This window comes from Musca autumnalis, unplaced genomic scaffold, assembly GCF_047663935.1.
Source record: "Musca autumnalis isolate F117 unplaced genomic scaffold, ASM4766393v1 scaffold_2, whole genome shotgun sequence".
NCBI lineage: Eukaryota > Metazoa > Arthropoda > Insecta > Diptera > Muscidae > Musca > Musca autumnalis.
The window spans coordinates 95,378,127-95,404,221 of record NW_027411755.1 but is presented as its reverse complement, the minus strand read 5'-3'; the positions used below and the strand labels follow the sequence as shown (position 1 = coordinate 95,404,221).

At 34.4% G+C, this 26,095-nt stretch overlaps 2 protein-coding genes across 5 annotated transcripts in view; one reads left to right on the top strand and one right to left on the bottom strand.

The window, feature by feature from the left end:
- The window catches only part of cup, a 35,519-nt gene extending 10,486 nt beyond the window's left edge, over window positions 1–25,033 (bottom strand). The window contains exons 1-7 of one of the 4 annotated variants that reach the window (XM_073968541.1): window positions 24,746–25,019; window positions 24,190–24,678; window positions 22,913–23,869; window positions 21,885–22,056; window positions 21,454–21,806; window positions 20,190–21,114; window positions 19,208–20,056 (exon numbers count right to left, since the gene is read on the bottom strand). In XM_073968541.1, coding sequence (XP_073824642.1) covers window positions 19,208–20,056; window positions 20,190–21,114; window positions 21,454–21,806; window positions 21,885–22,056; window positions 22,913–23,869; window positions 24,190–24,669 — 3,736 coding nt within the window. In that variant the 5' untranslated portion in view covers window positions 24,670–24,678; window positions 24,746–25,019. Of the gene's footprint in view, window positions 1–19,207; window positions 20,057–20,189; window positions 21,115–21,453; window positions 22,057–22,912; window positions 23,885–24,189; window positions 24,679–24,745 lie in introns of all 4 variants that reach the window. The other 3 variants (XM_073968540.1, XM_073968538.1, XM_073968539.1) reach the window with 3 other exon arrangements.
- Window positions 4,449–6,138, top strand: Spn27A (Serpin 27A). Its single transcript, XM_073968542.1, has one exon. The coding sequence runs from the start codon at window positions 4,626–4,628 to the stop codon at window positions 5,973–5,975; it is 1,350 nt and encodes a 449-aa protein (XP_073824643.1). The 5' UTR covers window positions 4,449–4,625; the 3' UTR covers window positions 5,976–6,138.
- Window positions 25,034–26,095: the final 1,062 nt, after the last annotated feature.

Sequence of the window (26,095 nt, the reverse complement as noted above, 5' to 3'; positions counted from 1 at the left end):
CGTGTGTACCCCGCTTAAGTTGAAGCTCATGTTGGAAAGATCTGTATAATCATTAAATTACTTTAGGGTTAAAGCGGTGTACACACGATCAGTTTTGACTGTCAGTTTTGCTCAGATAATCGGTTGCTTGCCAATGTTCGTTTTTGTCTGTCATCAGGCAAACACAAAAAATTTTTTGGTTGCTGGACAGTTTGACTGTTATCGATATTTGCGAAAAATCGACAGTCAAAACTTATCGTGTGTACCCCACTTAAGGCGTATTTTCGATTGACAAAGTATGCCGTAGTTTACATTGTGGAAACTTTAAAGGATGACTTCAAAGTAAGTTACTGATCAACAGCAATACCCCACTTTTAAAAGTGTGCGCTGCGTTGAGATTTTTTGCGGAGGGAAGTTTCCAAAAGTCTCATGGCAATGATAACAATTGCATGGCTCAATCTACATTGTCGAACGTATTGAAGGAAGTTGTCCACTTGATAGAGTGCCAAAATTGGATCGTTTCGAATTTGACGGAGGAGAAAAAAAAAATACAAAGAAAAATTATTTTTATTCAAAAACGAAATTCCCTGGTGTTGTCGGCTGTATAGATGGAACCCATGTGCACATTGGATTTGCACTCAATTTAGCAATCAATATTTCAAACTGATGTTTTTTTTTTGTTATTTTCACCATATTTTGGTACACAAAATTAATTAATCATGCAAATAACACTGTGCAACATTTTTTTAAGGTGATCTTGTGCAAACAATTCGATCTGAGGATTTTTTGAAAGTACAGACCCAAGCGACAAGAAACCCTAGTTGGGTTTTGTTGTGTCAGATCCAGCACGGATTTTATGGCCCCATCTAAACATGGTTAAATATTGAGTTTTTAAAGAAATTTGGGGCTATATCTCTGAAACCAATGCGAATCTTCTTCTGACCTCTGAAGCAAATATGTAGATAAGGATAAGAATAAAATATTTGGAGAAAAAAATTTATTGCCTCAAATTTCAAAATATATGCAAAAATTCCAAAGGATGCCGCAGTTTACATTGTGGAAACTTTAAAGGATGACTTCAAAGTAAGTTACTAATCAACAGCAATACCCCACTTTTAAAAGTGTGCGCTGCGTTGAGATTTTTTGCGGAGGGAAGTTTCCAAAAGTCTCATGGCAATGATAACAATTGCATGGCTCAATCTACATTGTCGAAAGTATTGAAGGAAGTTGTCCACTTGATGGAGGACAAATTGTGCCAAAATTGGATCGTTTCGAATTTGACGGAGGAGAAAAAAAATACAAAAAAATAAAAAATATTTTTATTCAAAAACGAAATCCCCTGGTGTTGTCGGCTGTATAGATGGAACCCATGTGCACATTGGATTTGCACTCAATTTAGCAATCAATATTTCAAACTGATGTTTTTTTTTTTTTTTGTTATTTTCACCATATTTTGGTACACAAAATTAATTAATCATGCAAATAACACTGTGCAACATTTTTTAAGGCGATCTTGTGCAAACAATTCGATCTGAGGATTTTTTGAATGTACAGACCCAAACGACAAGAAACCCTAGTTGGGTTTTGTTGTGTCAGATCCAGCACGGATTTTATGGCCCCATCTAAACATGGTTAAATATTGAGTTTTTAAAGAAATTTGGGGCTATATCTCTGAAACCAATGCGAATCTTCTTCTGACCTCTGAAGCAAATATGTAGATAAGGATAAGAATAAAATATTTGGAGACATAACGAACTCGAAAAACATTTATTGCCTCAAATTTCAAAATATATGCAAAAATTCCAAAGGATGCCGCAGTTTACATTGTGGAAACTTTAAAGGATGACTTCAAAGTAAGTTACTAATCAACAGCAATACCCCACTTTTAAAAGTGTGCGCTGCGTTGAGATTTTTTGCGGAGGGAAGTTTCCAAAAGTCTCATGGCAATGATAACAATTGCATGGCTCAATCTACATTGTCGAAAGTATTGAAGGAAGTTGTCCACTTGATAGAGGACAAATTGTGCCAAAATTGGATCGTTTCGAATTTGACGGAGGAGAAAAAAAATACAAAAAAATAAAAAATATTTTTATTCAAAAACGAAATCCCCTGGTGTTGTCGGCTGTATAGATGGAACCCATGTGCACATTGGATTTGCACTCAATTTAGCAATCAATATTTCAAACTGATGTTTTTTTTGTTATTTTCACCATATTTTGGTACACAAAATTAATTAATCATGCAAATAACACTGTGCAACATTTTTTTAAGGTGATCTTGTGCAAACAATTCGATCTGAGGATTTTTTGAAAGTACAGACCCAAACGACAAGAAACCCTAGTTGGGTTTTGTTGTGTCAGATCCAGCACGGATTTTATGGCCCCATCTAAACATGGATAAATATTGAGTTTTTAAAGAAATTTGGGGCTATATCTCTGAAACCAATGCGAATCTGCTTCTGACGTCTGAAGCAAATTTGTAGATAAGGACAAGAATAAAATATTTGGAGACATAACGAACCCGAAAAACTACATTTATTGCCTCAAATTTCACAATATATGCAAAAATTTCACAATTTTTATACATTTCGCACAGTATCACCAAAACCGTTAACTTTTTCTGAATATTTTCTTTTGGAAAAGTATTCCCTGGAATGTAATACACAACTCTTCAGAGCATGTCATTGTTGTAAAATACCTCTATGCCGTTGTTTTCAGTACATTTTTCAACGACGATTTAATAAAAATGTCAATAATGTAGTGAAATCCGAAATGCGAGAATAAACTGTTGGTGTGAACTGTGTTTGAAATACGTGTTGTAAAAGATATGATGCAAAATACCGCTGAAACAACATGAAGTAAGTATTTTAGAGTTTCAGAATGTTCTAAAGAATTGGTGAGAACTTTATTTGGAAGATTTTTGCAAAAAGGTTACTTGGTTCAACTCCCAATAGTTTAGCCGATACTGACCAGAATCTCAGCCTGTGTGAATTGAAACTTTCAATCATCAATCTAATACCCTTTTTTGGTTTGAAACTCAAAAGTGTTGTTGTTGTTGTTGGAGGAGGAGGATGTACTTGAAGAAATGGACCGACATGATCCATTTTGATATCGGATCCTATTATGTAGGCGGAAAAACAAAACTCACGGGGAAATTTCATTCATGATAACCCCCATTATCGCTTAAACAGGACCACAAAAAGTAGCATCGGTAAAGTTTCCATAGGACCTTCGAACAGATCCTAAAGTGCACTTAAACAAAAGTGTTGAACTTTTATGGGGGAGGTACCCTAGGGAGAAGAGTGATATGGACCATTTCTGAAGTAAAACTACACTTGGACAAAATATTAGGTGATCCACAGTTGTGGCTTTTTTAATTTTTGGAGAGGAGGTACCGGAGGTTACACACCGATAGTGCCCATCTTCGAACATAACATAAGTTTTGTCAAAATATTACGAAGACCAAATTTTGGACCGAATCGACTGATCCGTACGAGAACTACCATGAGCTCCAGCCACTACATATGGTTCCATAGGGGATTTCTCAGGAAGCATGGACTTGCCCCCGATAAAACTTGTGCCGTTGTAATATGGGCAGGGCAGTAAATACAAGTTGTTATAACAAAAATCAAAGCGATTATCGAACTTGATCTATGTCTGGTAGAAATATTGCAATGTGCAAAGTATTGACCAAGTCTGTTACTGCCTTCAAGGGTTATCGTTTACACCATTTTATTTAGAAAAATGTTGATCTTCTGTAATGGACGTACCTGAAGAAGTGGACCGATATGGCTTATCTTCAAACTTAAACTAAGTTTGGACAAAATATTACGAAGTGAAAAATATGGTTCGAATCGGTCTATCCGTTCGACAGTTATCGTGCGCACCAGCCAGACAGACAGACGGACAGAATCGACTCTAAATTGTCTGAAACGGATTTCGTCCAAACATACTTGGGGTCTAAAACCATTATTTCGATGAGGCACATTTTACTCGTATGAAAGTTATATATCCTCGTTAGCATAAATGCTGATGGTATAACAAGTTTTCAAACACAACAAAAGATATGAGAAGGATGAATGTTGATATATTGTACTAATAAAACAATCAAAATATTTTAATAAATTATGTCTGATCTTCAAACGAATTTGGCACGTTCTATGCAGAGTTTTTTTATATGACGAAATTAAACGTTCCAAACAAATATTCACACCACAAGTCTCACAGTGACAAATTGTTTTCTTTCTTGGCAAAAAAAAAATGCTGCTTCTTATTATCTGCCAAAAACACTCAATAATATGCCAATACTTTGAATACACAAATTGAGAGAAATCGTTCTTCAAACTTTCCACAGGAAAAATAGCGGGACTCTCGCACATCTTATACATTTTACATACACTATTAAACAGCTTTTTTTTATATACATACATATGCGTAAAATACTCAACATATCAGATTAATGATGTACTCTTCTATGGGCAAAAAGGGAAACAAAACTGGTTTTAAAATTTAAATGCAAAATCTCTATCGAAGACCAAACCATTTTGTATTGGAACTTGAGACAAAGAAGACGAACAGCGAAGAATCAAGTCACAACTGAATTATACATCAAATTGAGTAATTTTAAAACAAACAAAGCAAAATAAAATGATAATAAGAAGTGGAGGGTACTTAAAATGTTTAGTAGTATTTGTTGTATTGCTAAATGTGATCAAAACGAAATGTGTAAAAGCAACAAAACCACCGGCGCCAGAACCTATATTACCGACTAATGCTGTAACTCCAACGGGAATTTTCAATATAATACCACAAACATTTGACAATGGCTATTCCGCTTTCGATGACATCGATGACTATATCCCGTTTGGTAGTGACTCGCACGATCAGTTTTCTTGGGAACTTTTAAGATATGTATTGGAGGAGGAGAAAACAAACGTGATTATTTCACCGTTCTCGGTAAAGCTGCTTTTGGCCCTACTGGCTGAAGCAGCGGGTAACAATACGCAAACTCAAAATGAATTAGTAAAGACGCTCGAAGTGATTAAATCACCTGACAATCTACGTGGTTTTTATAAAAAGATTTTAACATCTTTAAAAAAGGAAAATCCATATCATACACTAAATTTGGAAACCCGAATGTTTACCGACGAGTTCGTTGAACCAAAACAGAGATATGCGGCAATGTTGGCAACATTCTATGGCACAGAAATTAAACGCCTTAATTTTATGGATACACAAGCGTCAGCAGATCACATCAACGGCTGGTGTAAAAACGTTACTAATGGTCACTTGCAAAATCTTGTAACTAAGGATGCCATACAGAACAGTGTAATGATTTTAGCCAATGCGATTTACTTTAATGGATTGTGGCGCAGGCAATTTAATGAGACATTCGATGGCGTCTTTTTTAAAAGTCCCGACGTACAGAGTAAAGTGCAATTTATGGAACAAACAGAATACTTCTACTATTATGACCACAGTTCGCTTGATGCTAAAATCTTACGATTGCCATATAAGGGTAAAAAATTCTCCATGTTCATTTTACTGCCTAAAACAAATGGTGGCGTAGAGGAATTAACTAAGATCCTACAAAACGACCAGGTCAAGCGAATGCAGTTTATGATGGAAGAAACTAAAATTAAGGTAACATTACCAAAATTTAAATTTGAATTTGATAAAAATCTCAAGAGTACACTTGCTGCTTTGGGTATACGAGATATCTTTACGGATGAAGCGTCATTGCCTGGCCTCGATAGAGGAGCTAACGTTGCCGGTAAATTGAAAGTTTCAAACATTCTTCAAAAAGCTGGAATTGATGTCAATGAAAAGGGCACAGAGGCATATGCCACGACAGTTATTGAAATTAGCAATAAATTTGGTGGCGACACCACCATAGAAGAATTCAATGTGAACCGTCCTTTCATATTTTTCATCGAAGAAGAAGCCACTGGCAGCATTATATTTGCGGGAAAAGTATTGGAGCCAATTATTATTTAATTGTATGGTATAATCTATAAAATTTATAAATATGAAATATTTATTCAAGTATCAGCAACATACGCACACATATACATATAAAATATTTTAAATGTTTCACAACATAAATATGAGAGAAACAAAGCTGTATGATTTAAATAAATCGCATATTTTGTCAAACAAACTTTAATTTTAATTAATTAATTATGTAAAACAAATTGCTATAAACCCAAATGGGTATCAGGTTGAGAAACTAGAATTGTTTGGGTTTCATGTTGCGTTATGCGGGGCTGCTAAAATAGTGAATCTTAACGACATTTAAAATAGAACCAAATCAAACCAAAAACCCGAATTATCAACATTAGTTTGTACATATTACATTCGTCTGCACATTGCCCGCGACCATAGGAAATTTGTTGTTTGTGGTTGACGGAGCTGTTTGTTTAATATTAAGCAGTCCATTAAAAATTATAAATTAAATATTTTGATGATTTCATAAAATGATGTTAAATGACAAATACATTGAATAATAACAGTGAGTGTCAATAATATTCGGTTTTTTTCTTTTACCCAATAAACAAAAAACCAAATACATAATAAAATGTTGGTCCTGCGGCTATTAAAAAATGTATATGTATAACATGGAAACCACGGCAACCCTATAAGCGAGAATAACAATTAAAAATTTGTTAGTCCTGTTTTCTATGCGTCAAAAATATTCGGTTTTTGTAACTTTTGTTAAATATTTTCCCAAAAAACAGGACATTATCGACCCTTTCTGCAATTTTAGTATACATTTTAATAATTGCGAAAAGAATCATTGTTCCTGTGTGACAAAATATTATATTGTATAGCAAATTATTAAAATTTAGCGTTAAGAAAAAACGCTATCCTAGAAAAGAGAAAACTGGTTATATTTCATTATAAAAACGGTAGAAATAAAAGGAAATTTTGCTTATTTTTAAATATTGAGTCGAAATCATGTTCAAAAGTCACGAAAATATAGGAATAATAGATGTCGTGAAACACATAAGTCAGCCAAACCCAAGGACTAGGAGAGAAAATAGAGGTATCTTCTGAAAAATGACTGCTAAATCACCCTTAATTTTCTTGAAATTGGTCACCGAGTCCTAAATGACTCTCAGAAGACAGAAAATATGCACGTATGTATATTCCAAAAACCCGTAAGGCTAAAGCTTCTCATAGCCTTGTAACACATCATAAGTCCTTGGTAAATACATGTATCCTAGAAACTCTTTGTACGTTTTATGTTGGAGTACACATAAAGGCCGGAAACTTGGTGGTATACTGATTTTCCTGCTTAGGTATTCAAAACTAACTCCATTTCACCAATTTTTTTTATGTACATCAAGTTTAGTATGTTCACCAAGGCGAAACGAACTAGGTTATTGGTTACGTAAATAAGCCGATGGTTTGTGATGTATTACAAGGCTATGAGAAGCTTTAACGTTAAGATTTTTTGTAATATAAGTGCATATTTTCTATCTTCTGAGAGTCATTTAGGACTTGGTGACCAATTTCAAGAAAATTAAGGGTGATTTAGCAGTAATTTTTCAGAAGTAGCTTAAGTGTTTCACGAAATCTATTATTCCTATATTTTCTTGACTTTTGCACATGATTTCAACTATATTCGACTAAATATTTCAAAGTAAGCTAAATTTCCTTTTATTTCTACCGTTTTTAGAATGAAATATAGGTACTGTGTTTTTAATAAATAAATTGAAATTGAAATATAAACAGTTGTCTCTTTTGTAGAATAGTGTTTTTCCTTAGCGCTAAACTTTAATAATTTGCAATAAAATATAATATTTTTACAGACAGAAACAATGATTCTGTTCGCAATTATTAAAATGTATACTAAAACTGCAGAAAAAGGTCGATATTTTTCGAATATTTTTGACGCATAGAAAACAGGGTTAACAAACTTTTCTTTAGGACCAACATTTTATAAAGTATTTGGTTTTTTGTTTATTGGGTATGGGCTTCTAAAATACTGAGGTGTTATTATGCCTGTCCGTGTACTCGATACTTTGTAATAATTGTTACAAATCTTTCGAATATTGACAGTTGTATAAAGGAAAAGTTGCTGAAAAAAATGTTTCAGCAACATTTATTAAGTACGAGGACAAACCTAATATTGGTAAAAGAAAAAACCGAATATTTTTTAAACTCACTGTAGGTCTGTACAAAGACGTATAACAAATAAGACTAGACAAAATGCGTGAAACAAAATATATTTATGAAACAATGTATAGAAACATTACCCTTTACAGAAACAATAGGTGTGTCTTTTTACTTACTAAATGTTGCTTAAACATTTTTTCAGCAACTTTCCCTTTACACAACTGTCAAAATCTGCAACATTAGTAACAATTAGCTTTGTTCCTTTACGTTAAAGATTCTTAAAGTTTTACCACTTTTACCATTTTTAAATCGGAAAGCGTTCCTTAACCCCAAAAAGTAGTAAAACTTGAAGCAAAATTAAGGAGAGAGCATGCCAAAATGGCTTTCTCTTTTACTACTTTCTGCTCGACAAATTTCGTGGTGTAAAATTAAAATTTAGCTTACATTCAAATATTTAGTCGAATATAGTTAAAATCATGTGCAAAAGTCACGAAAATATAGGAATAAAAGATTTCGTGAAACACTTAAGCCAAACCAAGGACTAGGAGGGAAAATAGAGGAATTTCTGAAAAATTACTGCTAAATCACCCTTAATTTTCTTGAAATTGGTCACCAAGTCCTAACTGACTCTCAGAAGATAGAAAAGCAAAGAAGAAAAAGATTTGTAAGTTATTTTGTAATAAATATTTACATGAAATTCTTAAAAAAAAAAAAAAACAAAACATATTCTGACACCGCAGCATGATAGAATACCAAAAATAAGAAAATACGTGTGCCGGTGTTTTTCCTCATCACTTCCACTTTTGCGTCGTATGGGTCCCCAAAGGTTTGAGGCCTTGTTGACAAAAGGGATCATTTTGCCAGGCTCATGTTTAGAAAATATGCTAAGAATTTTAATTTGCTTTCGGAGGCAAGGTTGTAGCCCTTGTCTTAAAGAACTAATTCTGAACACATAAAATCCACCAAATCACATCTTCAAGGTCAAATTTTTTGAAAAAAATGCATGACGTTTTCGAAGGAGTTTTTAATTTTTAAGGACATTTTTGATGGCCTTGTTATCCTTGAATGTAATATATGAACATTTTTATATAAAGCTAATATTCTCCTCTTTAATATGACACCAACACCAGCATCGTGCGTTGAGTACAAGTATTTAAAATATTTTTTTTTTTGTTTTTTTTTAATAGTCTGGCCTAATCCCATTGTTGTTGTTTCATTATTTTAAAACAACTAATTTAGTAGTGGAAAAAGGTTGGCATTGCTCGCCAACGGGTAAGACAGGGAAGACTAGTTTCGATCCACGCCACTGGATCTCATCGGTTCCCTTGTTTCTTGTTTGGGGATATTCTCCACCGAAGTTATTTTACAATAACTTCTTCAACAAGAAACTTTTTATACCCAAAGACAAAACTTAAATGAGAAGTTTTTTTTTTGGCAACCTAACACAACTCCTATGAAAGTGTTTGCGAAACAAACCAAACCTTTTCCCACTGCTGTGTTGTCGAATTTCGACGAATGCACATAACAAAATGTAGTTGGTAGCTTGTCGCAGCAAACCATACAAACGGTGCCAGTGTTTCTCAAATCGAACATTGGTGGCATCGTTTTTATTGGGATAGCTAATACAATTTTGTTTTTTTAAATAGTTTGGCTTAATCCCATTGTTGTTGTTTTATTATTTTAAAACAACTAATTTATTAGTGGAAAAAGGTTGGCATTGTTCGCCAAGGGGTAAGGCAGGGAAGACTCGTTTCGATCCACGCCACTGGATCTCATCGGTTCCCTTGTTTCTTCTTTGTGGATATTCTCAACCGAAGTTATTTTTCAATAACTTCTTCAACAAGAAACTTTTTATACCCAAACATCAATCGTCAGCTCGAAGTATAAAAGTGAACAAAGAAAAAAACTTAAATTAGAAGTTTTTCTTTGGCAACCTATCACAACTCCGACGAAAGTGTTTGCGAAACAAACCAAACCTTTTCCCACTGCTAAAAAAAAAAAAAAAAAAAAAGTCCTTATAGCTTTAGCTAGCACCTCCTGGGGCAGAGATAAGGAGACATTGATAACGACCTATAAGGCCATCGGTCGGTCTGTCTTCAATTATGCTGCCCCGGTTTGGACTTCCTTCCTGAGTGACACCCAATGGAGAATCCTGCAGACGACGCAAAATAATGCTCTCCAAATTGCTACGGGTTGCGTCCAGATGTCACAGGTGGATCATCTTCATGAGGAGACCAGGATGCTGTCAGTCAGGCAACATAATGTGTTGCTGACTAGACAGTTCCTGCTGGCTTGTCATCAGTCGAGTCACCCTAACCATCACGTAGTGATGGAAGATCCACCACCTAGACGCATCCGTAAGGACTTCAGGTGTTACCGTGATGACATCCAAGACGTCATTCCATCGGACGTCAGCCGATTGTCTTACACGGACTCCCTGAACATTGTGCACCAACGGGCGGTCTCCGAAGCCATAAGTGTGTACAAAAACAATAAAGTCCTAAATCAACATCCTCCAGCAATTTCGGATAGTGAGAGGCTTCTTCCAAGGCAAACTCGTTCCATACTGGCACAACTTAGGTCTGGTTACAGTAGCATTCTCAATTCCTACAGAGAACGCATTGTTCCCGGTACCATAAACAGGTTTTTTTTTAATAGTCTGGCCTAATCCCATTGTTGTTGTTTCATTATTTTAAAACAACTAATTTAGTAGTGGAAAAAGGTTGGCATTGCTCGCCAACGGGTAAGACAGGGAAGACTAGTTTCGATCCACGCCACTGGATCTCATCGGTTCCCTTGTTTCTTGTTTGGGGATATTCTCCACCGAAGTTATTTTACAATAACTTCTTCAACAAGAAACTTTTTATACCCAAAGACAAAACTTAAATGAGAAGTTTTTTTTTTGGCAACCTAACACAACTCCTATGAAAGTGTTTGCGAAACAAACCAAACCTTTTCCCACTGCTGTGTTGTCGAATTTCGACGAATGCACATAACAAAATGTAGTTGGTAGCTTGTCGCAGCAAACCATACAAACGGTGCCAGTGTTTCTCAAATCGAACATTGGTGGCATCGTTTTTATTGGGATAGCTAATACAATTTTGTTTTTTTAAATAGTTTGGCTTAATCCCATTGTTGTTGTTTTATTATTTTAAAACAACTAATTTATTAGTGGAAAAAGGTTGGCATTGTTCGCCAAGGGGTAAGGCAGGGAAGACTCGTTTCGATCCACGCCACTGGATCTCATCGGTTCCCTTGTTTCTTCTTTGTGGATATTCTCAACCGAAGTTATTTTTCAATAACTTCTTCAACAAGAAACTTTTTATACCCAAACATCAATCGTCAGCTCGAAGTATAAAAGTGAACAAAGAAAAAAACTTAAATTAGAAGTTTTTCTTTGGCAACCTATCACAACTCCGACGAAAGTGTTTGCGAAACAAACCAAACCTTTTCCCACTGCTAAAAAAAAAAAAAAAAAAGTCCTTATAGCTTTAGCTAGCACCTCCTGGGGCAGAGATAAGGAGACATTGATAACGACCTATAAGGCCATCGGTCGGTCTGTCTTCAATTATGCTGCCCCGGTTTGGACTTCCTTCCTGAGTGACACCCAATGGAGAATCCTGCAGACGACGCAAAATAATGCTCTCCAAATTGCTACGGGTTGCGTCCAGATGTCACAGGTGGATCATCTTCATGAGGAGACCAGGATGCTGTCAGTCAGGCAACATAATGTGTTGCTGACTAGACAGTTCCTGCTGGCTTGTCATCAGTCGAGTCACCCTAACCATCACGTAGTGATGGAAGATCCACCACCTAGACGCATCCGTAAGGACTTCAGGTGTTACCGTGATGACATCCAAGACGTCATTCCATCGGACGTCAGCCGATTGTCTTACACGGACTCCCTGAACATTGTGCACCAACGGGCGGTCTCCGAAGCCATAAGTGTGTACAAAAACAATAAAGTCCTAAATCAACATCCTCCAGCAATTTCGGATAGTGAGAGGCTTCTTCCAAGGCAAACTCGTTCCATACTGGCACAACTTAGGTCTGGTTACAGTAGCATTCTCAATTCCTACAGAGAACGCATTGTTCCCGGTACCATAAACAGGTGCCCCTCCTGCCATCAAAGCCATCACGATACTTCACATCTATTCAACTGTCCGTCCGCCCCCACAAATCTAACCCCTGTTGATTTGTGGTCACATCTAATTGAAGTAGCACAATTCCTTCAATTGCCAACATCAAATCCTGTTCACACAACTAATTAATAATATATTCCATTTTCTTTTCTTGTTCCATTCTTCCTTTATAATTTTCAGGAAAGAGCTTCCGAATACAACCGAACTGTTACAACAACAACAACGGTGCCAGTGTTTCTCAAATCGAACATTGGTGGCGCCGTTTTTTATTGGGATAGCTAATACATTTTTGTTTTTTCAAAATAGTCTGGCTTAATCCCATTGTTGTTGTTTTATTATTTTAAAACAACTAATTTGTTAATGGAAAAAGGTTGGCATTGTTCGCCAAGGGGTAAGGCAGGGAAGACTAGTTTCGATCCACGCCACTGGATCTCACCGAAGTTATTTTTCAATAACTTCTTCAACAATAAACATTTTATACCCAAACATCAATCGTCAGCTCGAAGTATAAAGGTGAACAAAGAAATAACATCAATGGGAAGTTTGTCTTTGGCAACTAACACAACTCCGACGAAAGTGTTTGCGAAACAAACCAAACCTTTTCCCACTGCTATGTGTCGTCGAATTTCGACGAATGTGCATTATGCATCTTTTCCAGTCTACATTGTTCATCAAAAGAGAGCGAGTTTTGAGAGATTTCTTGAGAGTTCTGTTACCGAGAACTTGCTAAAAAGTTGCTGAAAGAATTTTTCCCAGCAACATTAAGCAAGTTCGATCAGCTGTTTTTTAATCATGTGCTAATGGTCAGCTGCTCAATGTTTAACTGATTTTTGTGGAAAAATATTATAAATATTACTATTCAGCTATATATGTATGTATATTGTTTATTTAATATATTAATTTTTATATATTTTGTTTAAATTTGAAGAACTTTTTCATTGCTTTGGAGTTAGTTTTTCTTTCGTAATTGGTAATCAACTGTTACCTTGGTAAAGTTTACTAAATGCTGTCTTTTTACATTTTTCTCTATTTTCGTATCAAAGAGTAAAATTTCTCTTAATCTCTGAAAAGAAGTTACTGAATAATTATTACTGAAAAAGTAAAAAAGACACAACTAATGTTGTTCGATAACATTCTGCAATTTTTCTTGCTTGAGGGAGAAAAATTCACAGAGAGAAGTTGCTGGAACTTGCTGAGTAATTATTGCTGAGAAATTTATCGTACAGACCTATTATATTAATTAAATCGGAACTTTAAAATGTTTCAAATCTAGCAACTCATTTTTAACACAGTTGCAGTTGACCAATCGAACTAAAACTTTGCACACTTTTCCGATTTGGAAGACAATACATGAATATGAAACCAAAACCAATGTGGGTCCATTTTTTCCTATAGCCCCCATATAGCGGTATCATCCGATTTCGGGTGTTTTGACGATTTTGTCTTAATTTTTTGTCCGAATTGGTTGTAACTTGGCATTTGGAGTTACCAATTGTACAGAAACTCCCCCACCAACAATTGTGGACATGGGTCAGATTTTGGTGTAGCCCCCATATAAGGGTACCACTCGATTTCACGCAATTTAAAGCTTTTTACTACATTTCTGGTCAAAATTGACTGTAATTTGGTTATGGACTTCTCAGTGGTCAAGAAATATATTTACTAAAATGATAAAAATCAAGTTAAAGTCAAGTTATATTAATCGAATTGTAGTTTACATACAGGTTAATAAATATAAAAAAACTAAGTTTCAGTGTTTTATTTATAAATGCGCTTTAAACAAGAAAATAATTTGTCGCTTAGCCTCAATAAGTATATTCTTCCCCATGATGGAATCTCTCAGATAAAATGCTTGTATTTAAATTACAAATGGAGGCAAAATTAAACGACAATCGTTTTATTTGGGAGATTCTATCATGAGGAAGAATATACTTATTGAGGCTAAGCGACAAATTATTTTCTAGTTTTAAGCGCATTTATAAGTAAAACACTGAAACTTAATTTTTTAATTATTTTTTTTATTTCTAATAAACGTGTACCTATTTTGAAAATTATCATTTAATAATCACTACTACGAAAGGGGCTCCCTTTGCCAATGTCTGTAGTGCGATTCTCTAACTAATTTTTGAGTTACCGACAAAAATCGGTAACATTAAAACAAAAAATTATGAATGAAAAGTTCAAATAAATGTTGACAACACTATTGCTATCGGTTGAACTTTACGACATTTTATTGGTCGCTAACTTACCGAATAATAAATATCGTTAATTACCGGAATTATGAGCATTTTAATCAAGGCCTACAGAAGATCGGCCATTCAGAATTCTGCTAACAACTTTTGACAACAAACATAATAAATGTTACATTATTGTGATTTGAGTTTCCTTGTATTTTTAATCACAATAATGTTTTTGACAACAAATTTTTTAATTTTACCGACATTTGTCGGTAACTCAAAAAATCGTTAAAATTAAAATGCAAAATTATGAATGAAAACTTAAAATAAAAGTTGACAACACTCTTGCTATCGGTAGAACTTTACGATTACTTTTTATTCGTCGCTAACTTACCGAAAAATATCGTTAATTACCAAAATTATAAGCATTTTAATTTTACTGATTTTTGTCGGTAACTCAAATGTGTTAGAGAATCGCACTACTGGTTTAGAATATGTATATAGAAACAATATTCCTGGCTTATTTCAAAAATGAATGTAATCGGGGTATTTATTTACTAAAATGTGCTGTTCTTTCTTGGGATTCCAAATTGCGTATATGTTAAATACGCGCATAGATGAAGGAAAATCCATAAAATTGAAGTAGCACATGAGCAGAAAATGCAAATAAAGAAATAAAAAAACTAAAAAACGCAAGATTTTTTGAGAAATGGCGAGCTTCCGGTTAATGATATAATATGGCATATCTCCTTTTTATCGCTGAGATTTAACGCCGATTTTGCCATAAACAAATAAAATATGTATTTACAAATATGTAATGCAGTTCGCTGTTAATCTAAAATCGCAATCCAGGAGCAAAATTTTTGTAATAGTATCAGAAACGACATCTATGGGTTCAAGGATCTCTTCCAGTGCGATTCCTTGCATTGTAAATAACCTCAAAATTGCGTATAGAAGTTTCAACTCTGTTACAATAACATCATGTTATGTAACGAAATAATAACATCACAGTGCCATGGTTATCTAACTTTATGTTAAATATAAATGTCCCATCTTTTGATGCTGAGTACTGATTTCAATACTTGTTTAAGTATTTCAAATGGAGACGTGAAAAAACATTTGATTAATCTTAGAATAGGAACACCGAATTGCATCCATATGATTATTTTAAATAACACTGTGACACAAAATGGAACTCAAAGTCTGGGGGGGTGGAAAATTTCTTTTGGAGCTGAAAGCCCTTGATGAGTATACTAAGAACCCAAAAGGAAATTTTCGCCATAGGTCAAGTTTCTGAGATATCGCGCGATGAAGTTTTTGATTTTTTCCTTATTATACTTAGGAAAATAGCTCCATATCTCTGTTTGGCGTTATTGTAGCTTCGTTTTGAGGTGACATGTTTTCAGTCAAATCGATTGGCGAATCTTTTTGTAGAACATTTCATTCTTCTAACTCAATGCCTTTCATATCCTTTTCGTCCTTTATTTTTTGAACCGTAGTGAAAGTACCACAAGATGAGATTTTTCAGCATCCAAATATTCTATAAAAATGTTGCTCAGAAGATTCTAGGCACGGTTCTCTTTGACAACTAATCAATTTTGTCCCGTGCCTAAAATCTTCTGAGCAACATTTTTATAGAACTCAGAAGTTTGACCTACGGCAAAACTGTCCTTCCGGGTCCATCATATTATCTTCATCGACATTCATAGCCAAAAAGAATTTGTCACCCCCCAGCCTTTGATCTCCATATTTGCGCGTACTGATATTTTTCCTTAAAAACGGTTTAAGAAAACGGTTTTGTTGTTCTAGAACTGCAACTACCAAAGATTTCATAAGCGAATTAATTCAATTTCATTGACAACTCTATAAGCTTTTTGATGGTATATATATATACATGTTTAATCGGTTATTTAAAACCGGTTCAAAAATCGGTTTTATTGTCGGAATATCCGGTTCAAAAACTGAGATAACCGGATCTATCCTCCAAGAAAATTTGTTATTAACGTGTTCATCATTACAAGTGCTATTTGTGGTAAATATTTCAGAAGCACCCCAGATGTCTACATAAGCAATAACCAATTGTTCTGTCTACATACCTATACATAGAGATGGGAAATGGGTAAATACCCAAATGGTAAATACCCATTATTTTGGGCATATTGGGTAAAAATGGGTAAATACCCAGGTATTTACCCAAATTGTGGGTAAAAACTATTATATAAGTAATTTAGGACAAAATTCAGTCTGAAATATTACATGGTCCATTTAATAGTAAATTTTATTAATGTACATTTAAACGGCATACAGAACAAGTTAAAATGAACAATTAAACATATTATTTAAACACAATATTTTTGCAATATTAGATCATAACATCACTGTCACTATCAGTATCACTCCCAATACAAATTATGGAAGAGTTAGGCGTAGAGTGGGTAATACCACTGGACGTGGATGGTGATTCATCCAATATTGGAGATAAATTTAAGATTTCCTCCTCAGGGCATATATTTTTCTGGGAATTACACCTTTGATTTTTCGCTCTATTGCAGAGATTCCAATTGTGAGATATGAAACATATTTTTGCAGCAGTATCTGCACTTAATCTGTTTCTCTTTTTGGAGTGGATAAAACTGTGAGTGCTGAATGAGCGTTCTGTGGCTGCTGATGTGCATGGAGCAGTCAAAATACGAACCGCTATCATTGTAAGTTCTTTTGTGACGCAAACACTGTTCCACCATGTAGTAGGAGATATTTCTTGTACGCAGCTCCATACAAAATCTTTTGACGATAGATCCTCTCTAGCTTTATAGTTTGCTAGATCCGTCATTACATTTACATTAAATTTTAAACCCATATCATGAATAAATTCCATCGCAATTAAAAATTCAGATGAATTTAAGTCATGCCCAACGCTATTGGGGTCAAGTAAACTTGCTGCCAAATGTATGGGTTTAATCGTTTTTTTCATCCTTTTATCAAAGGATGACAATAATTCTTTTTTTCGTCATCATTAATTTCGTTTGTTGCTGTTAATGTATTTTGCAGCTTATTACGAATGTCTTTAAATGCAAAATTCACACGATGTATATTGTGTTGTTTTGATTCGAAAAAGGTTGTCCATTCAGCTATAGGTTGGAAGAGTTGTAAATTGATGTCTAACGTGTTCCAAAAATCTTCCGAGAGTAATGATGATTTTGTTGTTGGACTCAGGGTTATTTTTTCATGAACAGCCAAGGCTTGAAGGGATACTTTACTGTTCACTAAGCTTTTTAATGAAGTAACATAACTGCCCCATCTCGTTTTAACTGGGAGTTTTAGCTGTTCTCCAGATCCTTTTTCTTTACAGATCTTAGCAAATGTCCATGAAAGGACTCTACTGTATTTAATAGTTTTGATTATATCAATAACTAGTAAAAAATAGTTCTTCACAGTGGGACATTTTAAAAAGTCTTCGCTGAGCAAATTAAGGCAATGGGCTACACATCCTAGTGGTACTGCCTTTGAGTTGCTTGGATTTGTTGCAAAATGCTTCCATATTCGTTCATTTTTAGGTCTTCCCATCTTAAAAACGATCAAATTTTATTTTTCCATTTTTAACAGTCTTCACATTTTAACGCATACCTTATCAACAGATTAATCAGATAGATTAGTGTATTTTATACAGGTACAATACTTTTTTAGCGGTTCTAAATTTTATTTGAAATAATTTTTTAGCCGATTGACAAATAAAAATTTTCAATTTTGTTTTTTTTTTTTTTTTTAAATACCCAAATAAACACCCTGAAAAGGTATTTAAAAGGTATTTACCAGGTATTTACCCAAGTTTTGGGTAAATACCGGGTAGAATCCCATCTATACCTATACATAACCAATAACGAATATACAGAAAATTCATAGTTTAATTCTGAACCAAGTCCAAATAAATGTCAAAAATGACAATGAAAACGGGACAAAATTGATTAGTTGTCAAAGAGAACCGTGCCTAAAATCTTATGGGCAACATTTTTATAGAATATTTGGATGCTGAAAAATCTCATCTTGTGGTACTTTCACTACGGTTCACAAAATAAAGGACGAAAAGGACATGAAAGGCATTGAGTTAGAAGAATGAAATGTTCTACAAAAAGATTCGCCAATCGATTTGACTGAAAACATGTCACCTCAAAACGAAGCTACAATAACGCCAAAGAGCTATTTTCCCAAGTATAGTAGGAAAAAAATCAAAAACTTCATAGCGCGATATCTCCGAAACTTGACCTATGGCGAAAATTTCTTTTTGGGTTCTTAGTATACCCATCAAGGGCTTTCATCTCCAAAAGAAATTTTCCACCCCCCAAAAATGCTGCTGCACAGTGTAATTGGTAAGTAGAAATGCGTTCAGTAGTACTGGATCTTTTGTACTCGGATCCATACCGCAAATTATACATTGCAGTAATTAGTGTACTAATACATACCACTTCAAATATTAAAAAATCGGAGTGTTGTTACTAATCTGGAGTAATGTCGCAACTCGAAAATATGGGTCATTATTGTATGTCTTCTTTTACTATTGGATGGCTTGAAAACGCAAAATAAACCAATTTGGAGATGTAATGATTACTTTGAAATTTAATGATTACTTTCAACTTTAAGTTAATCGCAACGCTATAAATCTGATCGTAAGATCCAAACTATAACTAAAGAAGACTTATAGTTGAGCCCATTATATATATATATATATATATATATATATATAATACAAAACTTGTAAAAAAAACACTATATAGTTAGTATTTAAAATACTTACTTCCACCTCCAGTTATTATCGCTGCTGGTTGTTGAGAAATATGTATCTTGTTTGTTTTAGCATTTTGCAAATGCATATTTGACATTCCTTGCAATGACGGATAGTGGTTTTGATGATCGGACATCTTTGAATGTTGCTGATTAGATTCCATTTCAGAGGCAAATTTTATATGTTGTACAGATGCTGGAATGGATGAACGTCTGGCACCTTGATTTTGATTGCTGTTATTGCGATTATAGCGATAGGTTGTATTACCACTGTTTCCGCTAATTGATGACACATTATTATGTTGTTGTTGCTGAATATTATCCACCATACCATTGGAATCATTAAACAGATTCTGTAATGCCTGTAAACGTCGGTTGCCAGTACTATTGCGAGAAGTATTGGCATTGTTTTGATTCAAAGGTTGATTACAACTCCTATTCTGGGGCATTTGTTGTTTTGCCACCTGGGCAGCTGCGTTTAATTGAAGAATTTTTTGTAAACCCAAAACGTTAGTTTGTTCTTCAAGTTTTCTTTTTATCAATGCATTCTGCATTATTAAGTTTGCATGGGTTTGCAATTCTTCTTGACTCATTGGTTGTATGGTTGAAGTTCGTTTGCCGGAGCCATGAGTTTGCTGGTGCTGTTGTTGCTGTTGAGCTGCAAGGGTCTGTTGTACAATTGCCAAATTTTGAAGATTTTGCAATTGGTTCATTAATAAATTATTTGATAACAAGTCATATTGCGGTTGCTGTTGTTGCTGTGCAGACGTAAAGGTTAGTACTGCCGTGATGGCTTCTCGATCTCTCTGAGGCAATCTTGGATTGGCCAACTGAATAAGCAAACCATGCTTTGAAATTTCACCTGCAAGAAAATGTAAACATAGAATTAAAAAGAGAAATTAGAAATAATTTCTCTTAAATTTATTATCTTTTTTGGACAATCTATCTTTTGTTATATTATTCTCTTCGATACCAAATTGTTTTGTGATACTAACCTTTAGCTAATCCCAATAGCAACATTTGAGCTTCAGGGCGACCCAAAATTGCCTTTAACTGCAAATTTGCAATGAGAGCTGCCTGCTGTTGCTGCAAAAATGCATTCTGCTTGTTATATGTTGACTGTAAAGGATGTGGCATTGTAATTCCTGGCGTTTGTTTCTGTTGCTGTTGTAATTGTTGATTTTTGAATATAAAATTAGACAGATTTGTATTATTAGGCACATTGTTTGATTGTGCCTTATTTTGTTGTGTCGCCCCCTTGGACAGCATTGAATTTGTATTACTGTTGTTCATTATAACACAATTATTCAATTGTCCAATGAGCTTTTGGAAATTTTCAGAGTCGCGACTCACATTGTTGTTATTTGCATCATTTGCAGAACCTTCACTATTTTTACTATTCGATGAATTTTGTCGCCACTTGGCTTCCAATTCATCAACTGACGTCATTTCTGCAATGTTGACATTTCCATTTGAACAACCAGCATTCGAAGCAGCAATATTCTGTTGCTGCGGCATTAGCAGATGCAATGGATCCGTTTTGCTCTGTGAATTCATAGCATGCTTAAAGAATTCATTTAGCGAGGCCGACGAGCCACTCTTCTCCATTTTTTCATTAGAGTTGTTATTCGATGAACATCCGGTGAAAAATTGTAAAAATCGAGAACTACCATTATGACTCTGATATTGGTTCGTATTACCAGCATCATTCAAATTGCGATTAGGATGGTTAGACAGATTGTGAGGACGTGCTTTGTTGCTTCCAGAAAATTGATCATATTGAAAGGGTAGGGATTTTTTATCGTTTTGATTGGCTTTAGATGTCTCAGCTTGTTTAGCGTCCTTTTGATGAGCTTGGATGTTGTTATTTGCATCACTTTTTGAAGATGTTTTACGCATTCTATTTGTTTTAGATTCATTCTGAAAAAATATAAAATTGCATAGGTAAAATAGTTACATATTTAGACAATTAACCAAAAACTGAGTGAAATGGTGAAAGGATAGATAAGGCGTGACTTTTTTTCAATGTTATACATTCATAGAATGAAGTTATAACTTCAATTGACATTATCCACAATTGTAAGAAAATACGAAAATGTTTATATTAACGTTTGTCTGTTTGACCGGTGAATATTTTTTTGGTGTTATCATCTTTTTATTTTCACTTTAGTTTTGTTGTATTTTGAATTGTGAAAATCGCCAAATTCGATTTTACAGTTCAAACAAAACAGGGTATGCTAGTGTTAATATATTACATACCTTGGTTGACAGTTGCAATTGATTTTCCTTGCCTTCATCGTCATCTCCCTCAACTGCTTCCTTGCTGTGACGACTACTACTGTTTCTTTCCGAGTGACGATCATCATCTTCATCGAATCCACACAGTTCAATTGTATCCAAACGTGATGTTGGTCCAAAACTGAACCACTCTGGTTCCTCGTTATGATTTTTATGTTGTTGCTCATATTTTTCTTCAGATTCTCTATCCTTGGGATTTGACACGACTAAAAATCCAGATACAACACGTTTTACATAATTCGAGTTTCCAACATCCGTGCGATCCTTGGCTTTACCATCTTGGTTTACACCGCTACCATCAACAACATTTGATACTGGCAAATGATGAGTATTATGTACTTCCTGATTGCTAATTGTTCCATTGTCTAAGAATTGTAAGAATTTAAATTTACCCGTAGCTTTGTGATCTTCATTCTTCAGAGCTTCCAAATTATGCAAACCGTCCGATGATTTTGAATGATGGTGCTGGTTATTATCTTGTTGCTGTGTATAATTAACTGACCATTTAGGATGCTGTAAACGTCCGCTACCAATGCGACGTTGATTGGTTATAATTGCTGGATCCTAAAGAATATCAAAAATATTTACAATTATTTCAAATTCGATTTTGAGATGGTGATATTCTAATATGTCACGTATGCTCTGTTTGTTAAGCCTGTCTGTTTTTATCCAGTCCAGTTTAGGGCCCTGATACGGATACATAGGGCCCTGATACGGATACATACTTTGTTTATGTTTTTATCACACTCCTTGCAATATGCGTATCATTGTAAAGCCCACTTTGAAAATTAAAAGTTTTTGTGTGGGTGGCAGGATTTCTGAGGAATTGAAGACTTTCACCTACGGTCAGCTACGAGGTTAAGTCCCCCTTAAAAATAAATTATTCAAGGTTCCAACAACAGCTAGTTGAAGTCCAGACCTCAAGGGCTTTACCTATCCATATTACCTTTCTCGGCTCTAAAATTATGAGAAATAATAAATCATGGGTACTTTGATGGCCGGTGAGTGTCAACTTCTGAAAGCAATTAATGCATACCGTTGTAATCAGGACCCAAGGGTTTCAATGAAGTCTTTTGAGAGTGTAAAATTGAAAATAATTTGAACTCTTTCAAGGAAAAAATTACATAAAATAAAACAGGCTTAACAAACGAACCAACAAAAAAAAAATAGAAACGAAAGATTGCCGTGACATACAAAAAATGTGTATCGCTGATAAAAGCTAATCACAAATTCAACAGAGGCTATCCAATGGTGAATATTTCATAGAAATATGAATTGATCCTTTAGCTGATGGCCTTTGTAGCCAAAGCTACCCTCTTATCAACTTTGTATTTACTACGAGTCAATGTAATAAATAAATAAATAATAAATAAATAAATGAATGAAACTAAACTGAACTTCAGACACCCAAAAGACTTACCTTAAACTCAATAGGTTGTGGAGGTTGACTTCTAATAATAGATTCGTCCATAAATTTACGTTTAACGAATGCCGGCATCATATCATTGCAACGAGATTTCATATTGTTGTTACTCATATTGTTATTGTTGATATTATGTTGTCTGGTTCCATACATGGCGGACGGAGCTTCGTTATCACTATCCTTCCATATAGAAAGTCGTTTTAAACGCGCTTCCAATTCAATAACATCGCAATTTACCATGTTAGGGGGTCCATGAGATGAAATTGGATTTTGTTGCTTTGATTTGGCTTGGGCAGATATCTCGTTGCGAATGATAAGAAGATTGGCACGAGTATAGCGTATTCCCGCATCCACTGTGTTTCCAGTCGATTTAGTTTTGGAATGTTTTTTGCATACGTTAGTTAATGGTACTGACGAGATTGTCTTGGATGGAATCAATGGCACTTTCTTTACTTTATAAGATTCACGTATTTCCCTAATGTTCTGTTTGGGAACATTACCATCACTATCCTTGACAGGGCTTACATGCTCGGCAACATTCTCCAAATCACAACTGGCAGCAGTGCATGACATTGCTTGCGTGTATGGCGTAGACGAACGTGCCGACAAGACTTGTAACGACATTATGTCCTCTTCATTGAGGTGATCATGATGATGGTGGTGGTGTAAACATGTTTGTTGTTGATAATTTGCAGCTGGTTTCTTCGAAATCTCATTACAACACTCCATTTCAGCTCCATTTGTAGCCGACGACAATATTTCTACTTTATTGTCAAGCGAGAGGCTTGTTGGCGGAGGTAATGGTATAGCAACAGATATTACCGAAGGTCTAGTAATCATTTGTTTCTCTTTCAACTTTTGGACACGAATATTACGTTCTGCAACTTTTATGATTTCGTCTATATACAACTTTTTGGGTAGCTCCATCAGGGCCATGTTTTCATTGCGTTTGTTCTTCAAATCATTGTTCTGATCAAATTTTGAAAAATTAAAAAAAAATATTAAGATGAGTTATATACAGTAATGTGTCAATGTAATTGGCTAAAAAATTACATAGATCTGTTAAGTATAAGTATGTATTAAGATAAAATATGCTTTCAATATGTACTTAAGTTGCACATAACGGAGACTACATAAACATATATGTACATATTGATACAAAAAAAAAACTTCATATTTGCATATATCCAATTCACATTATTTTCGTATGAAAATAATTATTGTAATATTTTTTACGATACATAAACAAAAAATGAACTTTTAAATAAGCTAACCTGATTTGATTTAATGTTGTTTTCGACGGCTTTCAATTTTGTTTTCGCCATTTTGAGATTAGTTTCCAAATTTTCATTGCCCGCTATAATTATTGCACCTTGAACGAGTGCTTTTGGCAATGGTGGAGGTGGAGGTGGCAAACATTTGTAATTTTCCTTAGACCGTTCGTCATCCAATGCCTGGATGACATCAATTCCATAGTCCAGTTGATCATTCAATGCGTCAGCGTCCACCGGGTGTTTTGAGTTGAGTTTACGTTGAACTGGTGTAGGTGGTGGTGGCGGCGGAGGCGTGAAAACAACCTCTTTTGCCTCTGAAGTTTTGGAGGCCAATTTCGAAGCTTCCCCTATAATATCCTTTTGTTCCATTGACGGATTTTCATTTTCAGAGCACTTCATGGCGCCAGCGCCATTTTCTTCATATAGCTGATTTAGATCAGTTTTCGATAAAGTAGCGTCTTTAGTTTCCGAAGAAGACATTATTTTTATCTGTTATCAAAAGAAATGCCATACCTGTAGGTTTAAACTTTGGTTTTTAATAACAATTCTTTCTTACCAAAAGAATAAAGAAGTATGTAAGTATGTAATATATTATCGATGATGATGTATGATTAATTTCAACACATAAATTATACAAATTGAAAAACAGTTGTAAAAACGAACTATATTTGACGTATTTTTTAATTAGGTATTAAATTTAAAAGATAGTAAAACTTATTTTGTTTTGAACTAAATGTTGCAAATAGCTACCAAATGGAATGATTAACCTTGATCGAGTCGGTCATAAAACAGATTCCGTTACTTAAATATTTGTTTTTGTTTGGAATTTCAATATGATTGGAATAAGGTTGCCAATTACCCAAAAAGTTGATCTATAATTGCCATAGTTGTGTTCCTTATTTTTTGTCCTTTAGCTTTGGTCCGTGTTTAGACACACACATTTCTCGGGAAAGTAAATTCAGTTTTTAGGCAATAGGGGGTAGAAAAGAGTATTGAGGAGCTCTTTCCATTCCGCTCTCTCCCAAAAAACTCAATTTACTTTCCCGAGAAATTTGTGTGTCTAAACACAGACTTGCGTCATGGTATAAGTAAAGAGGTAGATTTAAATGAAAACAATCTATAGAACTCTTGTTTTTCCAGAATTCCTAATGTCCAATTTACATTAGCAACTTTTTCGTCATTAAGAGCTGATTCGTCATTTATTTGCTAAAACAGGCAACATTTTGCGTCATTTGCCATACAAAAATAAATGACGATAGCTGCGTCATTTATTCTAAACAACGCACGAAAACACCATACTATTATACGCAACCCTGCTTTTTCGTCATAAACTACCAAAAAATGCAAATGTTTTATGATGTCGTTGTTTGTTTGTGTGTGTTGTAGAAAAGCAAAAATACTCAAACGATGACAAAAGTGAAAATAAATGGTTAAAAAACTTGCAAAAATTATGTTTTTTTGTTTTTGGAATTAATTTAAGTTATTTGATACACATTTGTGTTGTGAAATTCCTATTTTTCAGAATAAATATATTGTGTGCGTGTGTTTGTGTTATTGTATAAGTGTGTATGTGCGATTGTGTGTGTAAGCAAATGACGCAAAAAAAAACAGATGAAATACACTTCTGGTCTGTTCCAGTACTGCAAGAATCTACTAATTTTTACTATTTTTTTCGATAACATAAAGGAAAAAATGTTATCGTAGTAAAAAGTAGTAGCTTCTTGCAGGTTCTGGAACAGAGCATTCATTTGATTCTAGGATTTCGTAAAACGAAATCATTTAATGTGCATATGTAAATTGGACTTAAAACTTCAAAATTAGTTAACACAAAAGCAACAAGTGGGTTTGTTTACAATACCATTTTGAGCATTTTATAAAAAACGCGAAAAATGAATAAAGTGTCAAG

Bases quoted from the DNA above. Each gene is read 5' to 3' on its own strand.
- Spn27A (XM_073968542.1), top strand. From the start codon at position 4,626: ATGATAATAAGAAGTGGAGGGTACTTAAAATGTTTAGTAGTATTTGTT.